Source organism: Bos taurus, chromosome 10 (genome assembly GCF_002263795.3).
Source record: "Bos taurus isolate L1 Dominette 01449 registration number 42190680 breed Hereford chromosome 10, ARS-UCD2.0, whole genome shotgun sequence".
Lineage (NCBI taxonomy): Eukaryota > Metazoa > Chordata > Mammalia > Artiodactyla > Bovidae > Bos > Bos taurus.
Genome location: NC_037337.1, coordinates 71,759,951 through 71,783,206, shown reverse-complemented (window position 1 = coordinate 71,783,206; position 23,256 = coordinate 71,759,951). Strand labels below are relative to the sequence as shown.

The following is a 23,256-nucleotide window of genomic DNA, read 5'->3' as shown; positions in this document are numbered from 1 at the left end:
GAAATCCTTTGCATTTGAGGACTTGTATTACTTGCATGATTTCTCCTTTTGCATGCACATTTTTCTGCTAGAAGAGGACATTGGAGGGAAAGATAATTATTTAAATGACTCCAAATGTAGTGAGACAAAAAGATAGCCCTGGTAATCAGTTGCATGATCCCCCAGCACCATGCCCACCCCTCCACACCCCACCCTCTGCTCATTATACAATTGTCCAATTGAGGATTCTTGGGGCAATTTAAAGTTGTAACTACCTAAACTTATGTAAGATACACATAGAATTTTAACATTTGATTTATTCCTATAGAAAAGAAGAAAAAGAGTCCTGTTAAAGTAATCCGCTTCCCAGCAGTAAAATGTACTATGAAAAAAACATCGACGAAGAAAAGCTAACAAAATACTGGATACAACTGCCGTGAATTCAAAAGGTACAAAACTACAGAAAAAGTGAGTGCACGTTCTTTCATATTTTACAACTGTCAATGGGAGTCTTAAAAGTTTGAGATTTAACAACTCTCACCAAGGAGGAGAATCAGGAAATAATCTTCTAAATAATATAAACGGATAAACTAGGTCAGATTATTAAGTGCAAAAATCTTATTTTGCTTCCATGGTTGCAACCATGAGTCTCCTGAAGGCTTTAGAGCATAAAAATCACAGCACACATTACCAACCACAGGAAAACCACTGGCTTCCTAGGTGGCGCTAGTGGTAAAGAACCTGCCTGCCAGTGCAGTAGACTGAGACATGGATTCCATCCTTGGGTTGGGAAGATCCCCTGGAGAAGGAAATGAAGCTCACTCCAGTATTCTTGCCTGGAGAATCCCATGGACAGAGGAGGCTGGCGGGGTGTAGTCCATAGGGTTACACCAAGGGGGACACGACTGAAGCGACTTAGCGCAGGAAAACTACGTACTGTATACACTCCTCTGGATTTTGTTAAACCTAAGAAGCCATCAACTGAGATGTCATAATGTGACAAAAATTATGTCTTGAGATTTATAAAATACGGTATGTGTGTTTATCCTTCAAAAATGAGAGAAATGAGGTATACTCTTCAAAAATGAGCAAGTATGTAAATATTCATGTTTATTCATTTAGGAAAGAGACATTAACTACTTAACATTTTGAATTATTTCCACAACTAGTGTGGCAAACACAATTAAATGCCAGACATTTGAGATTTTTTTTGTAATTAAGCTTTTTATTATTGTTTTTCTTTATAGGAATAGGAATAACCTGAGGATATCTTCAAGCAAATTACCTAAAAACAAAAGACCTGTTATATAAATTATGCTCTATTTTTGTAATAGATCAAAATACTGTATTGGTGAAAATAAATAGATAGCAAACATAAAGTATGTTGTTTTTGTTATCTGACCCCACAAATACGCTTGACTTTATAATTCAGTATATTTGAAAAACAAAGTGAAACATAATAGGCATGCACAATTATGCCGATGTTAAGGACTTCAGATTATACTCAATAGATTTTCTTAATAAAAATAGGAACATCACACATTGCTAGGTACACAGAAACATGATTTTGCTCTAAAGAACAGCTAAATTGTTCAAGAGGTAAGTGCTTCCTAATAGGCCTCCAGTGGAATATAACGGAGTGCTGTAAGTGTGCAGTGTGTTATATACATAATGGAGAATCATGGTGTTTTGCATTTTCCTTGAAACCATAAATTCTGTTGAACTGAAAAAAGAAAACAAACAACAAACTCCCCAAAACATCAGATGTACTGACAATCATATTCCCTTGTATGACAGAAGAGTACTAATACATTTTTTATTTTACTTTTTTTTAAAATTAAGAACACTTCTTAGGTTTTTTTGGCATTTTACATTCAGTGTCCATTGGCTCCTTCAGAGAGTATCCGTGAAGGCTCGGTAAATTTTGCAGTGAACAAGTAAAAAAGGGCTGGTGTGGGTACCAATGCCAAAAGCGGTAAATCTTGCTCGAGTTTATCCACTCTGGAAATAGAGATGATCCCATAGGCATGGAGTAGCCAGTGGCTGAAGAGAACAATAAGTCTTTTCTTTCTGACCAGAAGATCATAGCAGTTCTATAAAATTTTGTAAAAGAAAGGAGATAGATACAGATTATTGGGCTGAATCAACTAGATAATTTATTAGTTTTAATTTGAAACATATTATTTTCACATACAATCATAACCTCAGAATCATAGGGACACAGGAAATCACCCAGTCTTGCTACTATAGTTTACAGATGAGGAAACTCAGGCCTCCTATGTTCAGCACGCCAGTGGCCACGACGAGACAGGAGCCCACATTACTAGGTTCTGGTCTACACCCCCATTCGACCCTGGAAACACTACGGCTGCTTCTGAAAAGTCTGAACTGGAAGGGAACTCCAAATTTCGTGCCTTCTTCCTGCCCTGATCCACAGCATCTGAGTCTACAGATGGGAAGCAGGCGGTATATACACCCAATTTCCAGCATTCCTAGAGTCAGCTGCCTGGATACTTAGAAGGGAGCAGAAATGACAGGTGACTACTCTGATTTCCCTTTAACCTTTAATATCACTCTATAATATACAGAAATTGGAAGGACCAAATTAAAAGTAATATCTAAATGTGCTAATAAACACACTAAAATACAATTTGCAACTTGCTAGTTAACTTTCTCTCATTAAATGGCTCATCAGCTTGGTTCTATGTAAAATAAAGAATTTATGTTTCCCTTAAAATACTGTTAATAAGGTTCAACATTTCAATAATCAAATATTTTCTATGTGGATAAATGATGTGAAATGATTTTTTTCTCTAACATGGTGGAAAGTTAAGCCTGATTAATTTCCCAAGCAAATACAGTCTAGGATACAACTTTTTACAAACTGATGAGCCAAAAGCTACTGAGTGACCCTGTTTAGCCAAGGATTACTAAAGCAATCAGCTGTAACATATTGTATCATATATGCTACTGTCTATTCAATAGTCAAATCTATTTAAAAAAAAAAAAAACAAAAAACTCTTTAACAAAAGAAAAAAGACATCCTACCTCTATTTCAGAAGCCGACATGTACACAGCCAGAGTAACCAAAGATAATACTAATATAATGTATGGGAAGGCATAGTCTGAAAGACAAACATTGGTATTATGCTGAAAATTAAAATTTCTGAATAAACCATCAAAAAATTCAAACAGTATAATTCTTTTCCTAGACAAAAACCTTCTCAACCAATCCTATGAGATGGAAGCCCTAACGCTCTAAGACAGGGGTCCACAAGCTTCTGTAAAGGGCCAGATAGTGGCTTTGTGGGTCATCCAGTCTCTGTGTCAGTCACCCAACTCCACAGTGGGAAAGCAGCCAGGTCATACGTAATGAATACATGTGTCTGTGTTCAGTACAATTAACTTTATAAGTTTCTAAGTTATGACATATAACTTATTCAGACAATAAAATTCAAATTTTATCTAATTGTCACATGTCAAGAAATACTACTACTCTTTTGATCTCCCCCCCCCAACACTTAAAAGATGTAAAACTATCCTTGGCCTACCTTTGAAGACTCCTGCCTTAAGGCTTCCACTGATGTAAAAAATTAACCTCTCTCCTATGCATACTAGCTATGTATCAAACTTGGGAGAATTGGGAAACTAATCACTCAATTTTTGATGTTTTGTGGTCCAGATTGGGGAACTTTGGTTGAGACAGGCTATTATATAAGGGTAATTCCACTTTAATTAAAAGGTGATATGTCAATAAGCCTCAAAGACTAAATGGATCATTCAGTGCTCTTAATGACAAACTTCTAGACATTTCTACTTCAAATATAGTACAGTAAAATAATACTTTAAATAAATTTTTTACTTTAAAATGCCACTTTTAAAATGTTTTAAACATATACAGCTCACTAAAACAAATAGACAAATTGAAAAAAATCTTGAATTATTTTTATGCAATTATTTTAAAACAATTAACTTCAGTTAGTTAGGTTGGTGCAAAAGTAATTGCAGTTTTGCATTGTTGAACTTTGCTGTTTGATATTAGAATACCTTCTTAAATAAACGTAGTTATGTTATACATCATTTAATGTGCATTTCTCACTTTTTCTTGCTAATGACTTATTACTTGCTGTGTATTTTGTATTTATTTTAGTTTATGGAAATGATGTCAGACAAAAAGCAAATTCAAGCGATTTTCTTATTTGAGTTCAAAATGGGTCATAAAGCAGCGGAGACAACTCGCAACATCAACAATACATCTGGCCCAGGAACTGCTAACAAACGTGCAGTGCAGTGGTCAGTTCAAGGTTTGCAAAGGAGACGAGAGTCTTGAGGAGGAGGAGCATAGTGGCCAGCCATCGGAAGGTGACAACAATTGAGAGCCATCATCAAAGCTGATCCTCTTACAACTACATGAGAAGTTGCCTAAGAGCTCAGTGTCAACCATTCTATGGTTGTTTCACATTTGAAACAAACTGGAAAGGTGAAAAAGCTTGATAAGTGGGTGCCTCTTGGGCTGACTGCAAATCAAAAAAATCATTTTGAAGTGTTGTCTTCTCTTATTCTACCCAACAACAATTTCTCAATCAGACTGTGACATGCAACGAAAAGTGGATTTTATACAACAACCTGCGACAATCAGCTCAGTGGCTGGACCGAGAAGCAGCTCCAAAGCACGTCCCAAAGCCAAACTTGCACCAAAAAAAGGTCATGGTCACTGTTTGGTGGTCTGCTGCCCATCTGATTCATTACAGCTTTCTGAATCCTGGTGAAACCATTCCATCTGAGAAGCATGCTCAGCAAATTGATGAGATGCACCAAAAACTGCAAGCCTGCAGCCAGCATTGGTCAATATAAAGGGTCCCGTTCTTCGTGCCAATGCCTGACCACAGGTCTGACAAACAGTGCTTCAGAAGTTTAATGAATTGGGCTACAAAAGTTTTGCCTCATCCAGCATATTCACCTGACCTCTCACCAACCACCTACCACTTCAAGCATCTCGAGAACTTTTTGCAGAGAAAATGCTTACACAACCAGGAGGCAGAAAATGCTTTCCAAGAGTTCCTTGAGTCTTGGAGCATGGATTTTTATGCTACAGAAATAAACAAACCTATTTCTTCTTGGAAAAAATATGCTGAATGTAAAAGTTCCTATTTTGATTAATAAAGATGTACCTGAGCCTAGTTATAATGATTTAAAATTCATGGTCCAAAACTGCAGTTACTTTTGTACCAAACTAATAAAACTACTCATTTCTCTGTAATGCAGTAGAACCCATTTGGAACACTGTCAGAAACTGAAATATCTATACAAGCCTGATTCCAACTTACTAAATACATGAATGACTTGTTTGACATTTAGAACCTTTTACTGCCTGAACAGGTTAGGTCCTAACCAACCATTCAAAAAAATCCCAATTAACTTATAAATAGCTAAACAATGTTACTAATGATACAAATTTAAGACCTAGTAGTAAAAAGGATAAAGAGGGAATTCCCAGCATGGCCCAAACTTTGGGGAGCAGAGGGAGGTTCTGGGCTCAAAGTAGGATTTAGAATTGTTCTTATTCTAGGGTCAAAGACAATATAAGATTTTAAGCAACTAGGTCTGAGGATAGTGCCTAAAAATCTGCATTTTAGTTCTGCAGGTGGTTCAGAGGCAGATCACACTTCAAAATGGGCTTCAATAATACTTCCAAACAAGTAAGTTTGTCACTGACATCTTCCTAATTACTCCCAGTGTCTCTTTCCCTGGACCCTGGTATCCTGAGCTACCAGAAGCCTCTTGCTGCTCTACTTTGCTCAAGCTTGCTATATTCTCTTGTCATGGACTAAATGTCTGTGTCCCCCCAAATTCTTATGTTGAAATCCTAACCCTCAACGTGATGGTGTAAGTAGGTAGAGGGCCTTTGGGATGATTGGGTCATGTGGGTGAAGCTCTCAAGAATGGGATCAGTGCTCTTATAAAAAAGACCTCAGCGAACTCCCCTTTTCTGCCATGTGAGGACTCTGAAAGAAGACAGCCACTGATGAACCAAGAGACAAGTCCTCATTAGACTCCAAATCTGCTGGTGCCTTGTTCTTGGACCTCAGTCTCCAGAACTGCAAGAAGTCAGTCACTGTTGTTTGTAAGCCACCCAGTCTATGGTATTCTTTTATAGCAGCCGGAACTAGGACACCCCTACAAACCAAAAATTATCTCTCTTTCAACATCATAAAACTGAGTTGTTATGATACCCTCTAGGAATGATCTCAGCAGACTGCATAATTTTATAGTTAGTACACATAAACAATAACTCCTTGACCCTCCCTTGATGAATGTGCTCTGAGTGGAGGCTTGTTAACAAAATTATCTAAAGACATTCAGTGTGGGCAAAGGCATTTTTCAATATAGGCAGCTACAACATAGGAAGCAACGCTATCTGGCAGTCTCCTTAGGTTAACTTCCCAACCTGTCCCTGCTTTCCACGACTTTCCTCTCTCCCCCATTTCACAACCAAGAAGTTCTCTACAGTAGAAGCAGCTGCTGTCCAGGACACAGGGATCTGAGGGCTGACAATTCTTACATCTTTACAGCTAGTCAGCTCTCCCAGGTTTGTCCAGTATAAATAACTACCTGTGCTCTTTTGGATATTCCATGAATACCAACCTATTTGCTTCTTCTAACATTCATGATTCATGCAATCACTAGTTACTAAGTTAGGTATTTCCTTTATTGTATTCTCCTCCCAATCCCTCAACCGCTGTATTAGTTTCCCAGCTTAGTTAACTCTGTCTTTGAAATTGTTCTTCACTCCTGGTGTTTCTCTGCTAGGTCACACAGACAGGTTTGGTTTCTGGCAGTGATCTCTTAACTGATGCCCCAGGGTCTCTTCCCAGCCAATCCACCTTCCACACTGCTACCAAGTTATCTTTCTTCAATGCAAATCTAGTCATGTCACTCTTTCTCCGAAATCCTTTTAAGAGCAGGTCCCAAGAAGAGCAACTTCAAATGCTTACACAGGTCAGTTAGGAGAATAAAATTATAGGTTTTCAAACACCATGCAGGCCAAAGGAAACAATATATCTGTCAAATCAGAATATGAGGGTTAAAGACCCCTAACTAGCCTCCAGTTTCCTCTCCCCTTGGCCTTCCTCTCAGCTCCACCCTCACTTTGAACCAAATGCATTACTAAGCTACAGTACTTGCACAGTGATGTCATCTTGCCCAGTTCCTTCCGGTCAGAAGCTTGTCCTCTGCACCCTGGCAAGCTCCATACACAGATGGTATCCAACCTCCTTGCAATGTTTAATGTCACACGTTCAAAAAGCACCACTCTATGTTCTCAGCTACTTAGTATAGATTTCCTAGTAGCGCGTGAGCTCTTTAACACCAACTTTCATTCTTCTTTTGAGTCACAGATCAGTCTAAATGGTTGCTGAATACATGAATGAATGGATGCATTAAAATAAAAAAATATACTGATGATTTTTTTACTGTTTCTAAAAGTTTTTTGATAAAAAAAACTTAGAAAACTAAGACCTAACTTGATGGTAAACATCATATGATATCAAGAGTTATTTCCATCTGTAATATGTAAAAACCAGTTTTTGTGTCATTTACACTCAGATTTTAAAAAACCTTCCTATGAGGCTGTGAGCATCAAATACAAAGTATCTTCTAAACAAGTTAGTTTTGATGAAGAATGATGATGTGTTTTAGCAAAAACATATAGTATGGCTTATTTTCAAGGATGAAAACAAAACTACTTTAAAGAACAAGGTCCAATATTATACTCAGAGAAAATATTGTTTATCACATATAATAAATATATTTCATTGATGTTACCCATCAAACTTACATAAAAGGCCTCCACCAACTGCCTGAAGCACGGTTAAAATTGGGAAGAAGTAAAGTGCAGCATAAATACTTTTAAATCGATCCGACTTCCCTAACCCACAGGCAATCTTTTTTACCAGAAGAGGTCGGAGCAGCATCATTAATACCAAGCAGAATGCATAATAGATAAATACAATGGTGTATCTGGGAAATAAAATAGAAAATTGTTACATCACAAATATGTTTTAAAATGTCCTTTAATCACTGATCATTTTAAAATCAAAGATCCTGAAAAAGGTTTAAAAAGTCTACCGGTCAAATATTCAGATTGGTAAAGGGTTGGCCAGAAAGACTCTCATATATTGCTGTAAAGAGCATGCTGGTTCCCTTCTGGTAGGCAGTTTGGAAATGTGTATCAAAAATCGTAAAATGTTTATATCTTTAATCCAGAAAGTTTACTTGTAGAAATTAATCAAAGGGAAACAATCAGATATACACAAAAACCCAATGAACAAGCATTTTTACTGAATCACATGATAAAGAAAACCCAGGAAGAAAATATTCAACAATAGGAAAGTGGTTAAATTTTAGAATATATTTATGCTGGACTACTATGCAGACATTAAAAATCCAATTATGAAAGAAACGTTAACAACAAAACTGTGCCTCATACATTAAATGACAACAGATTATAAATGGCATGTGAATAATATAACTTTAACACTCTTAAAAAAATACATACATACATACAGAAATGCAACTGGTCAGTTGCATTTTTAGCAATGATCATCTTAAGAAATGGAAGAAGACATTTTTAGCAGTGATCATCTTAAGGAAATGGAATTATAGATTTTTTTATCTGGGCTATGCTTTTTCTGTTTTCCAAATGTCCTATAATGTAATTTTTAAAAATCACAAAAAAAGTTGTAAAAAGATACTCTATTAGCAGATTATAGTTTCTAGCTCTTTATGTTGAATAATGGAATTTCTGTACATATATTTCTAACTTTCTTTTCATGAGGATTTAAAATTATTTTTACTAACTTACACTCAAACCCTCTCCTGTGCAGAGGAAAGTTGAGGGAAGCACAAGAGTTGTCCCAAATTACTGACCCCATGCCTGTTCACACAGCTCAGTGACCGAGGACCCCTGCGCTCTCATGACGCTTTCAGGCCCAGCCCTGTACCGTACTGCATTATTTCAAGCCTGACCTCTTGGAGGATGAGTTTTTTTCTCTTGTTAGGCCTCCTCCTATCAACATCAAAACAAAGTAAAATCTGTCTATTCCTTAAGAGCTCCAAAAAGTCTATTATTTTAATCAGTTTATATGTATAAATTATATATCTGACTGTCTCTATATATAATTTTATATATATAAGGAATAAATAATTTACAGGACTTAAAAGGTAGGCAGGCAGTTAGAAAAGGTTCTCATATCTCTATATCTGGATCTTATTTTTAGATCTCATTTTTTGAAAATTATCTTTTTACATACGTGCATTTTTTTGGACACTTAGTACTACTAAGATTTGCACAAAAAGGTCTGCTTTGTTCAGCATATTACATAATGGTAAATTTCTATAATTATAAGAATATAAATACCAGACTCTTCTATTGTACCTTTACTGAGAAAAACACATCAAAATGAACACCAACAATTCACAGAAATTCTAAAAATGTAGTCTGAGATAGTATTTTACAAAATCTGATTAATTTGATATTAAAAAAAAAAATTCTGGTGAAAGTTACATGTATTTGGGGGGGTGGGGAGAAAGAACATTAACCCAAGTACTCTAATAATAATGCCAGCTACTTGGAAGTGCTTCCTTAGGTAAGGCGCACTTATTTAATCCTCATGGTCACCTTACAGGCCATTGTTCTTCCCATTTTTACCAATGGGAAGGTCGAGGTTACAAGAGGTTCTTAACATGTTCAAATTAACAGCTAACAGGCTTGGGATTCAAACTCCACAGCCCATATTATTTCCTATAAGTCAGATATTGCTTCTCTGTTCTATATCAAAAAGGTTTTCCTTATAACCCTTTTTAAGAAACATATAGTTTATTTTAGAAGTGCTTAGATACTTCAACATCAACACTAAAATACTTTCACTTCTATTATACTAAGATGTACTTCTATTTCCTCTTATCAGACTATCACTTTAGAAAAGAAAATAATTTATGTTTATCTTCCCTAGTGCCTAGGAGCCATTTCACAAGGCTCAATCTGCTGAAATGAATGAAATCTACAATCACGATTTTAAAAAAATGATCTTAATAAATACTTACAATGGGTAGACAGCTTCATGAGTGCAGTGCACTGTGGTCACGTAGTCTGGACTTGGGTTGTAAAGCATGGTGTACCAATCAGAAAGCATCAGTACTCGACAGGAACGGATATGAAGCACACCAACTGGCTCGCTCACAAGTAAGGTGACGAGAGCTGCCACAGTGCATTCGAACAACGCAGTAATGTGCTGGAAAAGGGCACTGGAACTGAGAAAACAAAGGAAGGACGATCACCAGAGAATTCTCAGCGTGTAACTGGCTTTTAATAAAACCTCTTTAGGCTTCAAAATACGGATTCTAAAAAGAAGTTGTAACTGATCAATCCTGAAACAAAAAAATCTTCTACAAGGTAAGAAAAGCAAAGAACATACAAAAACTACATGGGAAGAATTTAACCTTGTTTACTAAAAAGGGATAAATACTTATCCCAGATAACAATGTGCCTATATTGTCTAAATGTGTAGAAGAGCAGAAATTGGATCTACTTTTATATTCAATATCTCTCCAAACTATTAAAAATGTCTTAAGTTATCTATGCATCATTTTAAATTATTTTAAACATTAAAAGTACATAAAAGATTATATGTAATATACATTAATTAAAAATATAATAAACATTGTAAGCTCATCACCTAACCCAATAACTAGAACATTAACTTATATCTACCTGTTCCTCCCCATTCCATATTCCTGTCTCTCCCCTAGAAATAACCATTATATTAAATTGCCTTAATCAGTTTTGCTGAACAGTTTTTATTCCATCTGTATTTATACTTCAAAATCACTATTTAGTTTTGCTTATTTTTCAACACGATAAAGAGATATAACCTTTCTCAGATTTTTTTTTCCACTCAGACAGAATTACATTTCTAAGATTCATTTATAGCCCTGCTTATAGCTGAAGTTCAGTCATGTTCATTGCTTTATAATATTCTACTTGTGATCTTTCTACTATTTGTCTATCCTGCTTTGTTAGTTAAGTGTGTTACAAATGTCTTCCTATCAGTTTATGGGTTGAATTGTCATTTTTCTTTGTGATGTCTTTTTATGAACAAATGTTCTGAATTTTAATATAGTTGGCTTTATCAAATTTTAAATTTCTGGTTAACAGATTCTCACTCTAAGAAAAATATTATCTTGTATTTTCTTCTAAAAGTTTTAAGGTTTTGCTTTTCATGTTTCGATCTTTCATACATTTAGAAGAGATTTCTGTGTATAAGTTAATATTTTAACTTATAAGAGATTTCTGTGTTTAAGTTAGAATGTAACTTTAGCTTTTCCCATTTGAATATCCAACTGTCCAGGAGCAGCATTTTATTGAAGAGTTAACTCTTTTCCCCTCATTAAGCTGCCATGCCACCCCTGCCATAAGAAGTTCCCTATATAACCAGTCTGCTTTTAGGTTCTCCGTTTCATTCCTGGGGTTCACTTATCTATCCCTGAGACAACAGAATGATAGTAATTTCCTGATATTACATATATTCTTCTACTTTTTCAGTGGTTTTGGTGGTTTTGGGCCTTTGAACTTCGATATAAATTATAGAACTAGCTTGTCAAGTTCTACTATATAAATCCAATGTAGCTTAGCTACCTTGGTCTTGGCTACCTCACAGAACTGTGATTCTATAAATGAAATATAAGGAAGGAACTGATTTTGTATACTTATAGCCAGCCTCTTAAACTCTCATCATTTATAATATCTAGCCTATAGATGCTTTTGAGTTTTCTCCTTGAACAATGTTTCAGTTATCTACCACTGCATAGCAAACTACCCTAAAACTTAATGGCTTAAATTGAAGAAAGTAGGGAAAACCACTAGATCATTCAGGTATGACCTAAATCAAATCCCTTATGATTACACAGTGGAAGTGAGAAACAGATTTAAGGGCCTATATCTGATAGACAGAGTGCCTGATGAACTACGGAATGAGGTTCATGACGTTGTACAGGAGACAGGGATCAAGAACATCCTCATGGAAAAGAAATGCAAAGAAGCAAAATGGTTGTCTGGGGAGGCCTTACAAATAGCTATGAAAAGAAGAGAAGCAAAAAGCAAAGGAGAAAAGGAAAGATATAAGCATCTGAATGCAGAGTTCCAAAGAATAGCAAGAAGAGATAAGAAAGCCTTCCTCAGGGATCAATGCAAAGAAATAGAGGAAAACAGCAGAATGGGAAAGACTAGAGATCTCTTCAAGAAAATTAGAGATACCAAGGGTACATTTCATGCAAAGATGGGCTCGATAAAGGACAGAAATGGTTTGGACCTAACAGAAGCAGAAGATATTAAGAAGAGGTGGAAAGAATACACAGAAGAACTGTACAAAAAAGATCTTCATGACCCAGATAATCACGATGGTGTGATCACTGACCTAGAGCCAGACATCCTGGAATGTGAAAACAAGTGGGCCTTAGAAAGCATCACTACGAACAAAGCTAGTGGAGGTGATGGAATTCCCGTTGAGCTAATTCAAATCCTGAAAGATGATGCTGTGAAAGTGCTGCACTCAATATGCCAACAAATTTGGAAAACTCAGCAGTGGCCACAGGACTGGAATAGGTCAGTTTTCATTCCAATCCCAAAGAAAGGCAATGCCAAAGAATGCTCAAACTACTGCACAACTGCACTCATCTCACATGCTAGTAAAGTAATGCTCAAGATTCTCCAAGCCAGGCTTCAGCAATATGGGAACCATGAACTTCCTGATGTTCAAGCTGGTTTTAGAAAAGGCAGAGGAACCAGAGATCAAATTGCCAACATCCGCTGGATCATGGAAAAAGCAAGAGAGTTCCAGAAAAACATCTACTTCTGCTTTATTGACTATGCCAAAGCCTTTGACTGTGTGGATCACAATAAACTGTGGGAAATTCTGAAAGAGATGGGAATACCAGAACACCTGATCTGCCTCTTGAGAAATCTGTATGCAGGTCAGGAAGCAACAGTTAGAACTGGACATGGAACAGACTGGTTCCAAATTGGAAAAGGGGTACGTCAAGGCTCTGTATTGTCTCCCTGCTTATTTAACTTATATGCAGAGTACATCAAGAGAAACGCTGGACTGGAAGAAACACAAGCTGGAATCAAGATTGCTGGGAGAAATATCAATAGCCTCAGAAATGCAGATGACACCACCCTTATGGCAGAAAGTGAAGAGGAACTCAAAAGCCTCTTGATGAAAGTGAAAGTGGAGAGTGAAAAAGTTGGCTTAAAGCTCAACATTCAGAAAACGAAGATCTGGTCCCATCACTTCATGGGAAATAGATGGGGAAACAGTGGAAACAGTGTCAGACTTTATTTTTGGGGGCTCCAAAATCACTGCAGATGGTGACTGCAGCCATGAAATTAAAAGACACTCCTTGAAAGGAAAGTTACGACCAACCTAGATAGCATATTCAAAAGCAGAGACATTACTTTGCCAACAAAGGTCCGTCTAATCAAGGCTATGGTTTTTCCTGTGGTCATGTATGGATGTGAGAGTTGGACTGTGAAGAAGGCTGAGTGCCGAAGAATTGATGCTTTTGAACTGTGGTGTTGGAGAAGACTCCTGAGAGTCCCTTGGACTGTAAGGAGATCCAACCAGTCCATTCTGAAGGAGATCAGCCCTGGGATTTTTTTGGAAGGAATGATGCTAAAGCTGAAACTCCAGTACTTTGGCCACCTCATGGGAAGAGTTGACTCATTGGAAAAGACTCTGATGCTGGGAGGGATTGGGGGCAGGAGGAGAAGGGGATGACAGAGGATGAGATGGCTGGATGGCATCACTGACTCGATGGACGTGAGTCTGAGTGAACTCCGAGAGTTGGTGATGGACAGGGAGGCCTGGTGTGCTGCAATTCATGGGGTCGCAAAGAGTTGGACACGACTGAGCGACTGAACTGAACTGAACTGATTCTGTGGTTTGACTGGGCTCAACTGAAATAATGAAAAGCAAGTTCACAGAATTTTTCCTAGGAATCAAAACACATTCCAAGCAGAATAAATAAAAAGAAATTCACACCAATACACATAATACTTAAGCTTCAGAACACCAAAGATAAGAGCTGCTGGTGAGCAGCGCCCATGTGCTGACAGCTGACAGCCAGCACCTATTCTACCAGGAGTTACTCACTTTGCACACCACAGCCGAGTCCAGCCTCGAGATGAGTGCATCCCAACTCAACATCATGTGGAACAGAAAGAAAGGACTACCCAGCTACTGTTGGCAATTAGCCTTAGGCAACCCAACCCTATTGCGTGCTGTGGCTCCAGCTCAGGGTGGGTTTGCTTATTTTCTGAAAGAGAAGAGTTCTCAAAGATCCACCCCACCCCACCCCACTCCTGTGAGACCAGCAGTGTCTTCCATAGCATGTCTCTTCCAGACTTTAGGTATTCCACGCAGGAAGATCACCGAAGCTCCTAATGAGCCCAAGGTGTTGGAAGCAGAACTCCTAAGCCGTTTTACACAGATGAAGACCGAGTACGTAAATAAATGTGTACACTTTCATATTATAGAACCCAATCTTTTGCTTCTTTATAGAATTCATATTTTTGGAGGCAAAATCCAAACCTTATTAATTCTTGACGTGACTTTAGTAACGTTCTTACTGGCTTTCTACTCATCATCAGATCAGATCAGATCAGTCGCTCAGTCGTGCCCGACTCTTTGCGACCCCATGAATCGCAGCACACCAGGCCTCCCTGTCCATCACCAACTCCCGGAGTTCACTCAGACTCACGTCCATCGAGTCAGTGATGCCATCCAGCCATCTCATCCTCTGTCGTCCCCTTCTCCTCCTGCCCCCAATCCCTCCCAGCATCAGAGTCTTTTTCAATGAGTCAACTCTTCACATGAGGTGGCCAAAGGACTGGAGTTTCAGCTTTAGCATCATTCCTCCCAAAGAAATCCCAGGGCTGATCTCCTTCAGAATGGACTGGTTGGATCTCTTTGAGAGAGAGAGATCCAAGGGACTCTCAAGAGTCTTCTCCAACACCAGTTCAAAAGCATCAATTCTTTGGCACTCAGCCTTCTTCACAGTCTGACTCTCACATCCATACATGACCACAGGAAAAACCATAGCCTTGACTAGATGAACCTTTGTTGGCAAAGTAATGTCTCTGCTTTTGAATATGCTATCTAGGTTGGTCGTAACTTTGCTTCCAAGGAGTAAGCGTCTTGTAATTTCATGGCTGCAGTCACCATCTGCAGTGATTTTGGAGCCCCCAAAAATAAAGTCTGACACTGTTTCCACTGTTTCCCCTATTTCCCATGAAGTGGTGGGACTGGATGCCATGATCTTCGTTTTCTGAATGTTGAGCTTTAAGCCAACTTTTTCACTCTCCTCTTTCACTTTCATCAAGAGGCTTTTGAGTTCCTCTTCACTGTCTGCCATAAGGGTGGTGTCATCTGCATTTCTGAGGTTATTGATATTTCTCCCAGCAATCTTGATTTCAGCTTGTGTTTCTTCCAGTCCAGCGTTTCTCATGATGTACTCTGCATATAAGTTAAATAAACAGGGTGACAATATACAGCCTTGACGAACTCCTTTTCCTATTTGGAACCAGTGTGTTGTTCCATGTCCAGTTCTAACTGTTGCTTCCTGACCTGCATACAGATTTCTCAAGAGGCAGATCAGGTGTTCTGGTATTCCCATCTCTTTCAGAATTTTCCACAGTTTATTGTGAACCACACAGTCAAAGGCGTTGGCATAGTCAACAAAGCAGAAATAGATGTTTTTCTGGAACTCTCTTGCTTTTTCCATGATCCAGCGGATGTTGGCAATTTGATCTCTGGTTCCTCTGCCTTTTCTAAAACCAGCTTGAACATCAGGAAGTTCATGGTTCACGTATTGCTGAAGCCTGGCTTGGAGAATCTTGAGCATTATTTACTAGCATGTGAGATGAGTGCAGTTGTGCAGTAGTTTGAGCATTCTTTGGCATTGCCTTTCTTTGGGATTGGAATGAAAACTGACCTATTCCAGTCCTGTGGCCACTGCTGAGTTTTCCAAATTTGTTGGCATATTGAGTGCAGCACTTTCACAGCATCATCTTTCAGGATTTGGAATAGCTCAACTGGAATTCTATCACCTCCACTAGCTTTGTTCGTAGTGATGCTTTCTAAGGCCCACTTGACTTCACGTTCCAGGATGTCTGGCTCTAGGTCAGTGATCACACCATCGTGATTATCTGGGTCGTGAAGATCTTTTTTGTACAGTTCTTCTGTGTATTCTTGACATCTCTTCTTAATATCTTCTACTCATCATACTCTCTTTCAATCCATCTTCAGTCAACTATGTAATCTTTTACAAAATGGAATCTGCTTCTAAAACTCCCCTTATTAATCTTCTTCGGTGAGTCCCATCTGCCTTTCAGGAAAAATACTTCCTGCCAGCCTTATCTCCCATACTACCTGGCCTTACAAAGCTGCTTGTTTCCTCACTGCTTCACTCATGGGCATGCGCCGTGCTCCACCTCAAAACACATGTCACCCACCTGGCAAATGGTGTATCCTTTAAGATCAGATCTGGGGTTATCCCAGGTCCTAGGAATATTTCCTAAGACTCTCCCAGCCCCAGATCTCTTTATTTCTTGGTCTTATTCAGTCCCTATTTCTCAAAGCACCCTCAGCTCTCATTTCTTGGTTATACTGTGCTCTCTCTTGGCTCTAGATTTTTGCACGTTTTTCCTGCTGATAAACTCTCCCTTCAATTTCTCTCAAAAACGACTCATTTTTCAAAGTTCAGTTTAAAGTCAGTTTTTTCTCCTGTGACATCACCCTATTCCCTCTCTAAGATAGCCTTAAAACTATGCACATGCCTCTACCCGAGACCCTCACAAACTCTGTGACGGTTTGCTTACCTCATCCACTGGGCTGTGAGCATCCACACTAGTCAGTTCTGAATCCCACAGCCTAGTACAGCGCCTGGCACACTGCAAACATCCCTAAAGACTGTTGCATGGATACATTTGGAAAACAAATTACAAAAGAAGCACAACTTCTGGCTTCATTACAAAAAAATATGCATTTTCTGCCTATCTCTGCCCTGGCCTTAAAGAAAAACAAATTTAACACTAAACTCTGGGAAAAGCAAACAGGCCAGAAAGGGAAGTTTTGATTAGTGTCTAGCCTATGTTTTTGAACTGTGGTGCTGGAAAAGACTCTTCAGAGTTCCTTGGACAGCAAGGAGATCAAACCAGTCAATCCTAAAGGAAATCAGTCCTGAATATTCATTGGAAGGACTGATGCTGAAGCTGAGTTCCAATACTTTGGCCACCTGATGCAAAGAATGGACTCACTGGAAAAGACCCTGATGCTGGGAAAGACTGAAGGCAGAAGAAGTGGATGACAGATGATGAGATGGTTGGATGGTATCACCAACTCAATGGACATGAGTTTGAGCAAGCTGCGGGAGTTGGTGATGGACAGGGAAGCCTGGCGTGCTGCAATCCATGGGGTCGCAAAAGAATCAGACACAACTGAGCGACTGAACTGAACTATGCATCTCAGTGGGCACTAGGACTCCCAAGGAGATAAGAATTGACCCTTGAGTATAAAATAATATTACACTTCTGATATATAAAACACATATATACATACACTATATAAATCAATAAACAGTATATCTGTGATACTAAAATTTCATGGGGTAGTTGACTCATTGGAAAAGACCCTGATGCTGGGAGAGATTGGGGGCAGGAGGAGAAGGGAACAACAGAGGATGAGATGCCTGGATGGCATCACCAACTCAATGCACGTGAGTTTGGGTGAACTCTGAGAGTGGGTGATGGACAGGGAGGCCTGGCGTGCTGTGATTCATGGGGTTGCAAAGAGTCGGACACGACTGAGTGACTGAACTGAACTGAGGTGAAATTAGGGGGAAAAAGTATCTTAAAAAGCTCTTTACGGAGGAAAGAATGAAAAAATTTGAGAAACATGAGTCTAGCCTAAGACAGGTAGGCCCCTGCTTCCTTGATTCTAAGTACAATGTCTCAGGAAAACATAAGAGATGGCCCTTGTATTTCTTGCTACCAACTTCTTAGGTAAAACATAGATATGCAAACTCCTTTTTAAGCCCACCTCCTTTCCTGTCTAAGCACTGATCATATCTCGGCTTTATCCCCAAACCAAAGTTCTACCTTCTGCTCTAACATTCTCTCAAACCATATCTGATGTTTTAGTTCAAATGTATTTGGTGAGGTACATTCATTAACCCCACCTCTTCTCCATTCCAAGCTATAAAGTTCCAAATGAGCAATTATTTAACTTGAGCTCTGTTAATCACATTTCTTTTCTCACCCTCATCTCTCATCATTCTACAACAGAAACTAAAAGTAGGATGAGAGCTGCTTTAAAAAAAATTTAATGGCTTCTTTTCTGAAAAATAATGAATGCTTTTCCAATGTAAATAATCAATGCGGACTTATCTGGTAGGTCCAGAAAAGTACTGATTCTACTTCCATCTGACCATCCTCTCTGCCTCCATTCCTATCACTGGAGTCTAGCCATCACTACTTTTTGGACAACAGCTTTCTAGTATGTCTCACCTCTAATCTGCCCTCCACAGAAGTTGTCTTCTTAAAACATATACCCAAGATACTCTTTCTCCAAACAAAAACCTTCACCAATAAATCATTCATTGGCAAGTACCTAGTATCTATCATGTGCCAGCAACTATGCTGGTCTCTGGGAAGTCCATAGATAACAATGGCGACGACCACTGCCCTCATGGAGCCTATAATCAGGGGTGGGAGAGAACATGAAATGAGGAGGCAAACATAACTGCAAATTGTGTTGAGTGCTAAACACAAAGCAACAACAACAAAATAACAGTGCTTTTAAAAAAGAAAAATAATGAGGCCAGGCCTACTTTAGATTGGGCCAGTGAAGGCTTCTCTAAGGAGGCGTGATTTAAACTGAGATTGCAAGGGGGAAAAGCTGCTAGGTCAAAAGGTGCAGGGAGAAGAGAGTATTTCAGGCAGAGAAGAGTTTGGGGAAAGGGACAGGACCTAAAGCAGGAAAGATGCTGAGACGTTAAGAGGAACCAACAGTCAGGATGGCTGAAATGTACTACGGTAGAATTTGGTTCCTCACTCCCAGTGCAGTAAGGTTCACATCATTACCAAGGACTTTCACGTTCTGGCCTCGGCCCCGTTCTCACCCTCCTTTTTTATTACCTTTCTCTCATGTGCTATCCACACTTTGAACACCCAACTACTCCCTTTCCCACCCATAAGAGATCACATGTTTCATACTTCTATGCCAGTGTTCACACTGTTGCCTCTGCCTGAAATGTTCCTTTTTTGATGTGTTTCAGGTGACACCAGGCACGATTTCATCTCTTCCATTCTCTGTGACTCCAGACCATTTAGTTTATAAAGCTTTTATACACTTTTTGATTCTATACTTTCAAGACTGGTATGTATTACAAGGAGTTGTGTATGTATTTGTCTTCTCTATAAGATTAGGGCTATCAACCACATCAATTATTTTTGTATCTCTTCTTCTGATCTTCTAAACATCAAACACAATGCTCAGTAAGTTTTTGTGGATTTTACTATAAGTTTTCATAATTAGGTTGCAGCCATAACACTTAAACTACAGTATTAAACTGCAAAGATTTTTGTTTTAGAACAATAAACAGTTTGTAATCACAGCCAATTCTTTGCAAAAAACCAATAAAGATAATTAAGAAATAAAAATTAAATAAAATATTCCTCCAGCTTCACTCAGAGGAAAACAAAGGACATTTCCCTTAATATTTACTGAGGCATGCTCTAGCAGTTTTCTGGCCACAGTCAAAAGTAATCAGAAGATAAAAGAAAAACAAGCCTGCCACTTGTAAAATAACAGAGGTATAATTACTTGATAAGGTCTTCTAAATGACAACTATTCCAACATCAGTGCATTCAGATACATTTAGAGAACAGTGCTAACCTCTTTTTCCCTGAGTACCATTCAATGAAGAACCAATGTAAAACAAGAGGAAGCATAGCCATAAAGCCAAGATAGAGCCAATCATAAAGTTCTGGAGACTCTGTGCAAGGCTGACAGTATTTCTGTGCATTTGTTCTCTGCCCTCTTGGACACACCTACAATATATAAGAACAGTATTTTATGTACAGATATTATTTTAGAACATTAACACCCTCCCAAAATTGTTCACTAAGATGTCACATTTCAGTGTAAACATCTGTTTACATGTGCGTCTTTTAAAGATAAAAGAGAAAACATAAATAAAATTTTAAAAGTTTAAATTGTATTTGTTATACCTGCATAATAGTTACTAAAAATAGTTGACTAAGTTACATGAAAATCTAGTCATTAACACCATATAAAAACTGCAGAGTAATGCTCTGGAGTTGTAATGTTAAATTTTTGTCCAAGTCACTTTTCTATATTAATAAAAAGTAATTAGAAATTATTAAATTATCCATTAAAAAATACTTAGTAACTGTGACTGTCACAAAGATGTATTATAGACAATATGACAACACAAATGAGAATTTTATCAATGCCTCCATATTCTTTTTTAGGTTGAAATACACTGAAGAAAAAAGTTATTCTACATGTCCCAATATTTCAGAAGCAAACAGATTTTACAAATGAAATAACATACAAAGTTAAGACTTACCCCACATTCTCCATATATTTCAGTTGAGCCATTTTTAAATAACAGGGTCTTCCCACAATAAAGTCCAAGGCATGCTGGTTGAATATCGACAGCTTTTTAAAAACAAATGCCAGTATAGTAACATCTTTTGTGATTATAAAAAATTAGGTAATAACAGCTGAAACAGTTGGCAGAAATTATCTCAACACAGTTTCAAGGAAAAAAATATGTATTAGACAGAAGTCTTGATGCCTGTATTTAGTTCTCCTTTTACACTGTGACACTACTGAAGGTTACATGGAACCTTGTTGCTAATGCTGTTCCTTAAGATCAAGGTCTACAGCCAGGCAGACTCTGCCCAGGACTCAAAGCCCAGCCTGGAATGTCTCCAATGGCTCCAGCCAGTCACTCACCCTGACTGGATGGTCTAGACTTTTGAATTTCCCCCCTTTTTTTTTTTTTTTGAAACTAGAGGATTAATAGAGGATTTTTGCCCCGAAAGAACATTAAGTCATGCCTTAAAACACATGAAAATTATCATCACCTCCCTTCATGAAAGAACACATTTTAATGCCAGAAAAGCAGAAAGGACACAATTTCAGAATAAAAGGACTTTAAGGTAAATAAATTCACTTTATAAGAAGCCTAGTAAGTTATCCTAACTTTGGTCATTTTTGTAGAGGACAGGTGAAAATTTCATCAAGGCTGTCAATGGGCTTCTGACCAGTACTTAGGAAGCACTGCCTTAGAATCAACCCTCTGATCTCAAGCCTTAGACAACATACAAAGCAGCTCTTTTTAACCAAACACTCAGGGCTGATTGCCTTTGACCTCACCTACAGGGAAAAGTTATCATCAAAGGAATTTTTTTCATCAGTGACATCTGATTCCCTTCAATCACTGATATGTTCACTCAGTAAACATGCATTAAGAGTGATTCCACTGGTGAGAGACCCGGATGGATCCACAGGGGAACACGACAGAGGCCATACCCTCAAAGAATCCATACCCTACTGTGGAATAAGTCCTGGTCAAACGTGAATTTGGGAAATTAACCTTTTCCTGAAAAATCATTTCCCAAATTCTTCATGAATTCACAATCTAGAGACTGCCTGATCCACAATACTTTCTTCTTTCAAATTGGAGTAGACTCTCTTCTTTCTCCTTGTGCTGTTGAGAAAAATAGAAATAGCACAGACTAAAATGCCTCAAGTTTAATATGTTCACCTTTGTCAAATTTCTGACTTAAAAAAAAAAACAAAACCCATGGCTTCTTTACTTTGGCATTAAAATTTTTTTTCACTATCGCAATCACTTCTTTTCATTTATTATTTATGTATTTATATTTATTTATTATTTTTGGCTGCCCTGGGTCTTCGCTGCTGCTCTCTGGCTTGCCGCCAGCTTCTTCCTCGTTGTCGCCTCTCCTTGCCAAGCACTGGGCTCTAGAGCCCTGGCTCAGTAGTTGTGGTGCAGGGGCTTAGTTGCTCTGGGGCATGTAGGATATTCTCAGACCAGGGACTGAACCCCTGTGCCCTGAATTGGCTGGCAGATTCTTAACCACTGGACCACTAGGAAAGCTCAGCACTTATTTTTAAATCAACTGTAATCACAAACTAATAGACGAAAATTAATAGACCAAAGCGAGTTGTTTCAGATTTTTTGAGAACGCAGAAGTTAAAAAATTGGAAACTTCTACTATACCAATTTTGCATCTAACAGCTGCTTAATAAATACATCTGACTGTAAATAATCCACAACTTCAGAAAACCAAAGACCTGAAAATCAGCAATGATAAATTGAAAACAAAAGCTTATTGTTTAGTCGCTCAGTCGTTTCCGACTGTTTTGCGACCCCAAAGACTGTAACCTGCCAGGATCCTCTGTCCATGGGATTGCCCAGACAAGAATACTGGGGTGGGTTGCCATTTCCTTCTCCAATAAGCAAAAGCTTACTGTCCACTAAGGAAAAAAAACAAACAAACAACCCTAGCTCCCACTGTCCGCTCACTTTCCCCTTTTATTTCCTATAGTAAAGGAGATCTGAATTTTTAACTGTTTTGCAACCGTCATGGTCCTTTGGGAACGGCCCCCAAAACTTACGTTTGATGCTGAAGCAAGACACAACAGTAAAGCAGCATTAATTTCTGCTTTCTTTACTGTTTTCCTGCACTTAACGCCTGCCCTTTAAATTGTCAAGTTAACCCTCAGGAATATTAAACAAAGGGACTGAAAAAAGGAATTGAGGTGACATTTTGAATAAACAAAGGCCTGGCCTTTCCCGCGTACGCAGCCGGCCTTCTCTTTGCAGTCGGTTCCCCAGTTCGGTTTGCCTGGGGCAGAGACTATCCCCATCCCACCTCGGTCCGGCCAAAAACGCGTGGGAACAAAGGACAAGGACTCGCCGCTATCGGGAGGCCACCCGCTGGAGCCAAGCGCAGAGCTGGCAGCGTAGGGTAGAAGCAGGGACTAAGATAAACGCTTCCCAGGACCTTGGCGACCACTCACCCATCAGCAGCTTGTAGGTTTCCTTGGAGAGACTCGCAGATTAGCAGACCAAGCCACGGCGCCCGGACATCCGGGCCAAAGC

General features: G+C 38.6%; 2 protein-coding genes across 9 annotated transcripts in view; one reads left to right on the top strand and one right to left on the bottom strand.

Moving 5' to 3' along the window:
- The window catches only part of CCDC175 (coiled-coil domain containing 175), a 74,458-nt gene extending 73,097 nt beyond the window's left edge, over window positions 1-1,361 (top strand). For 3 of the 5 annotated variants that reach the window (XR_009496073.1, XR_009496072.1, XR_003036709.2), the window contains 2 exons: window positions 308-447; window positions 1,227-1,361. Coding sequence is in view for 2 of the 5 variants with exons in the window: in XM_005212054.5 (XP_005212111.1) it covers window positions 308-393 (86 nt within the window). In the remaining 3 variants the exon portion in view is untranslated. The remainder of the gene's footprint in view (window positions 1-307; window positions 448-1,226) is intronic. The other 2 variants (XM_005212054.5, NM_001038221.2) reach the window with 2 other exon arrangements.
- JKAMP (JNK1/MAPK8 associated membrane protein) lies at window positions 1,073-23,246 on the bottom strand. Of its 4 annotated transcripts, none has more exons than XM_005211953.5 (8): window positions 23,175-23,246; window positions 21,724-21,837; window positions 20,689-20,780; window positions 19,992-20,146; window positions 10,084-10,290; window positions 7,817-7,998; window positions 3,028-3,104; window positions 1,073-2,072 (listed from the first exon to the last, which is right to left on the bottom strand). In XM_005211953.5, exons 2-8 carry the CDS (start codon window positions 21,755-21,757, stop codon window positions 1,854-1,856), a joined length of 966 nt encoding a protein of 321 aa, XP_005212010.1. In that variant the 5' UTR covers window positions 21,758-21,837; window positions 23,175-23,246; the 3' UTR covers window positions 1,073-1,853.
- Between the last annotated feature and the right edge of the window lie 10 nt (window positions 23,247-23,256).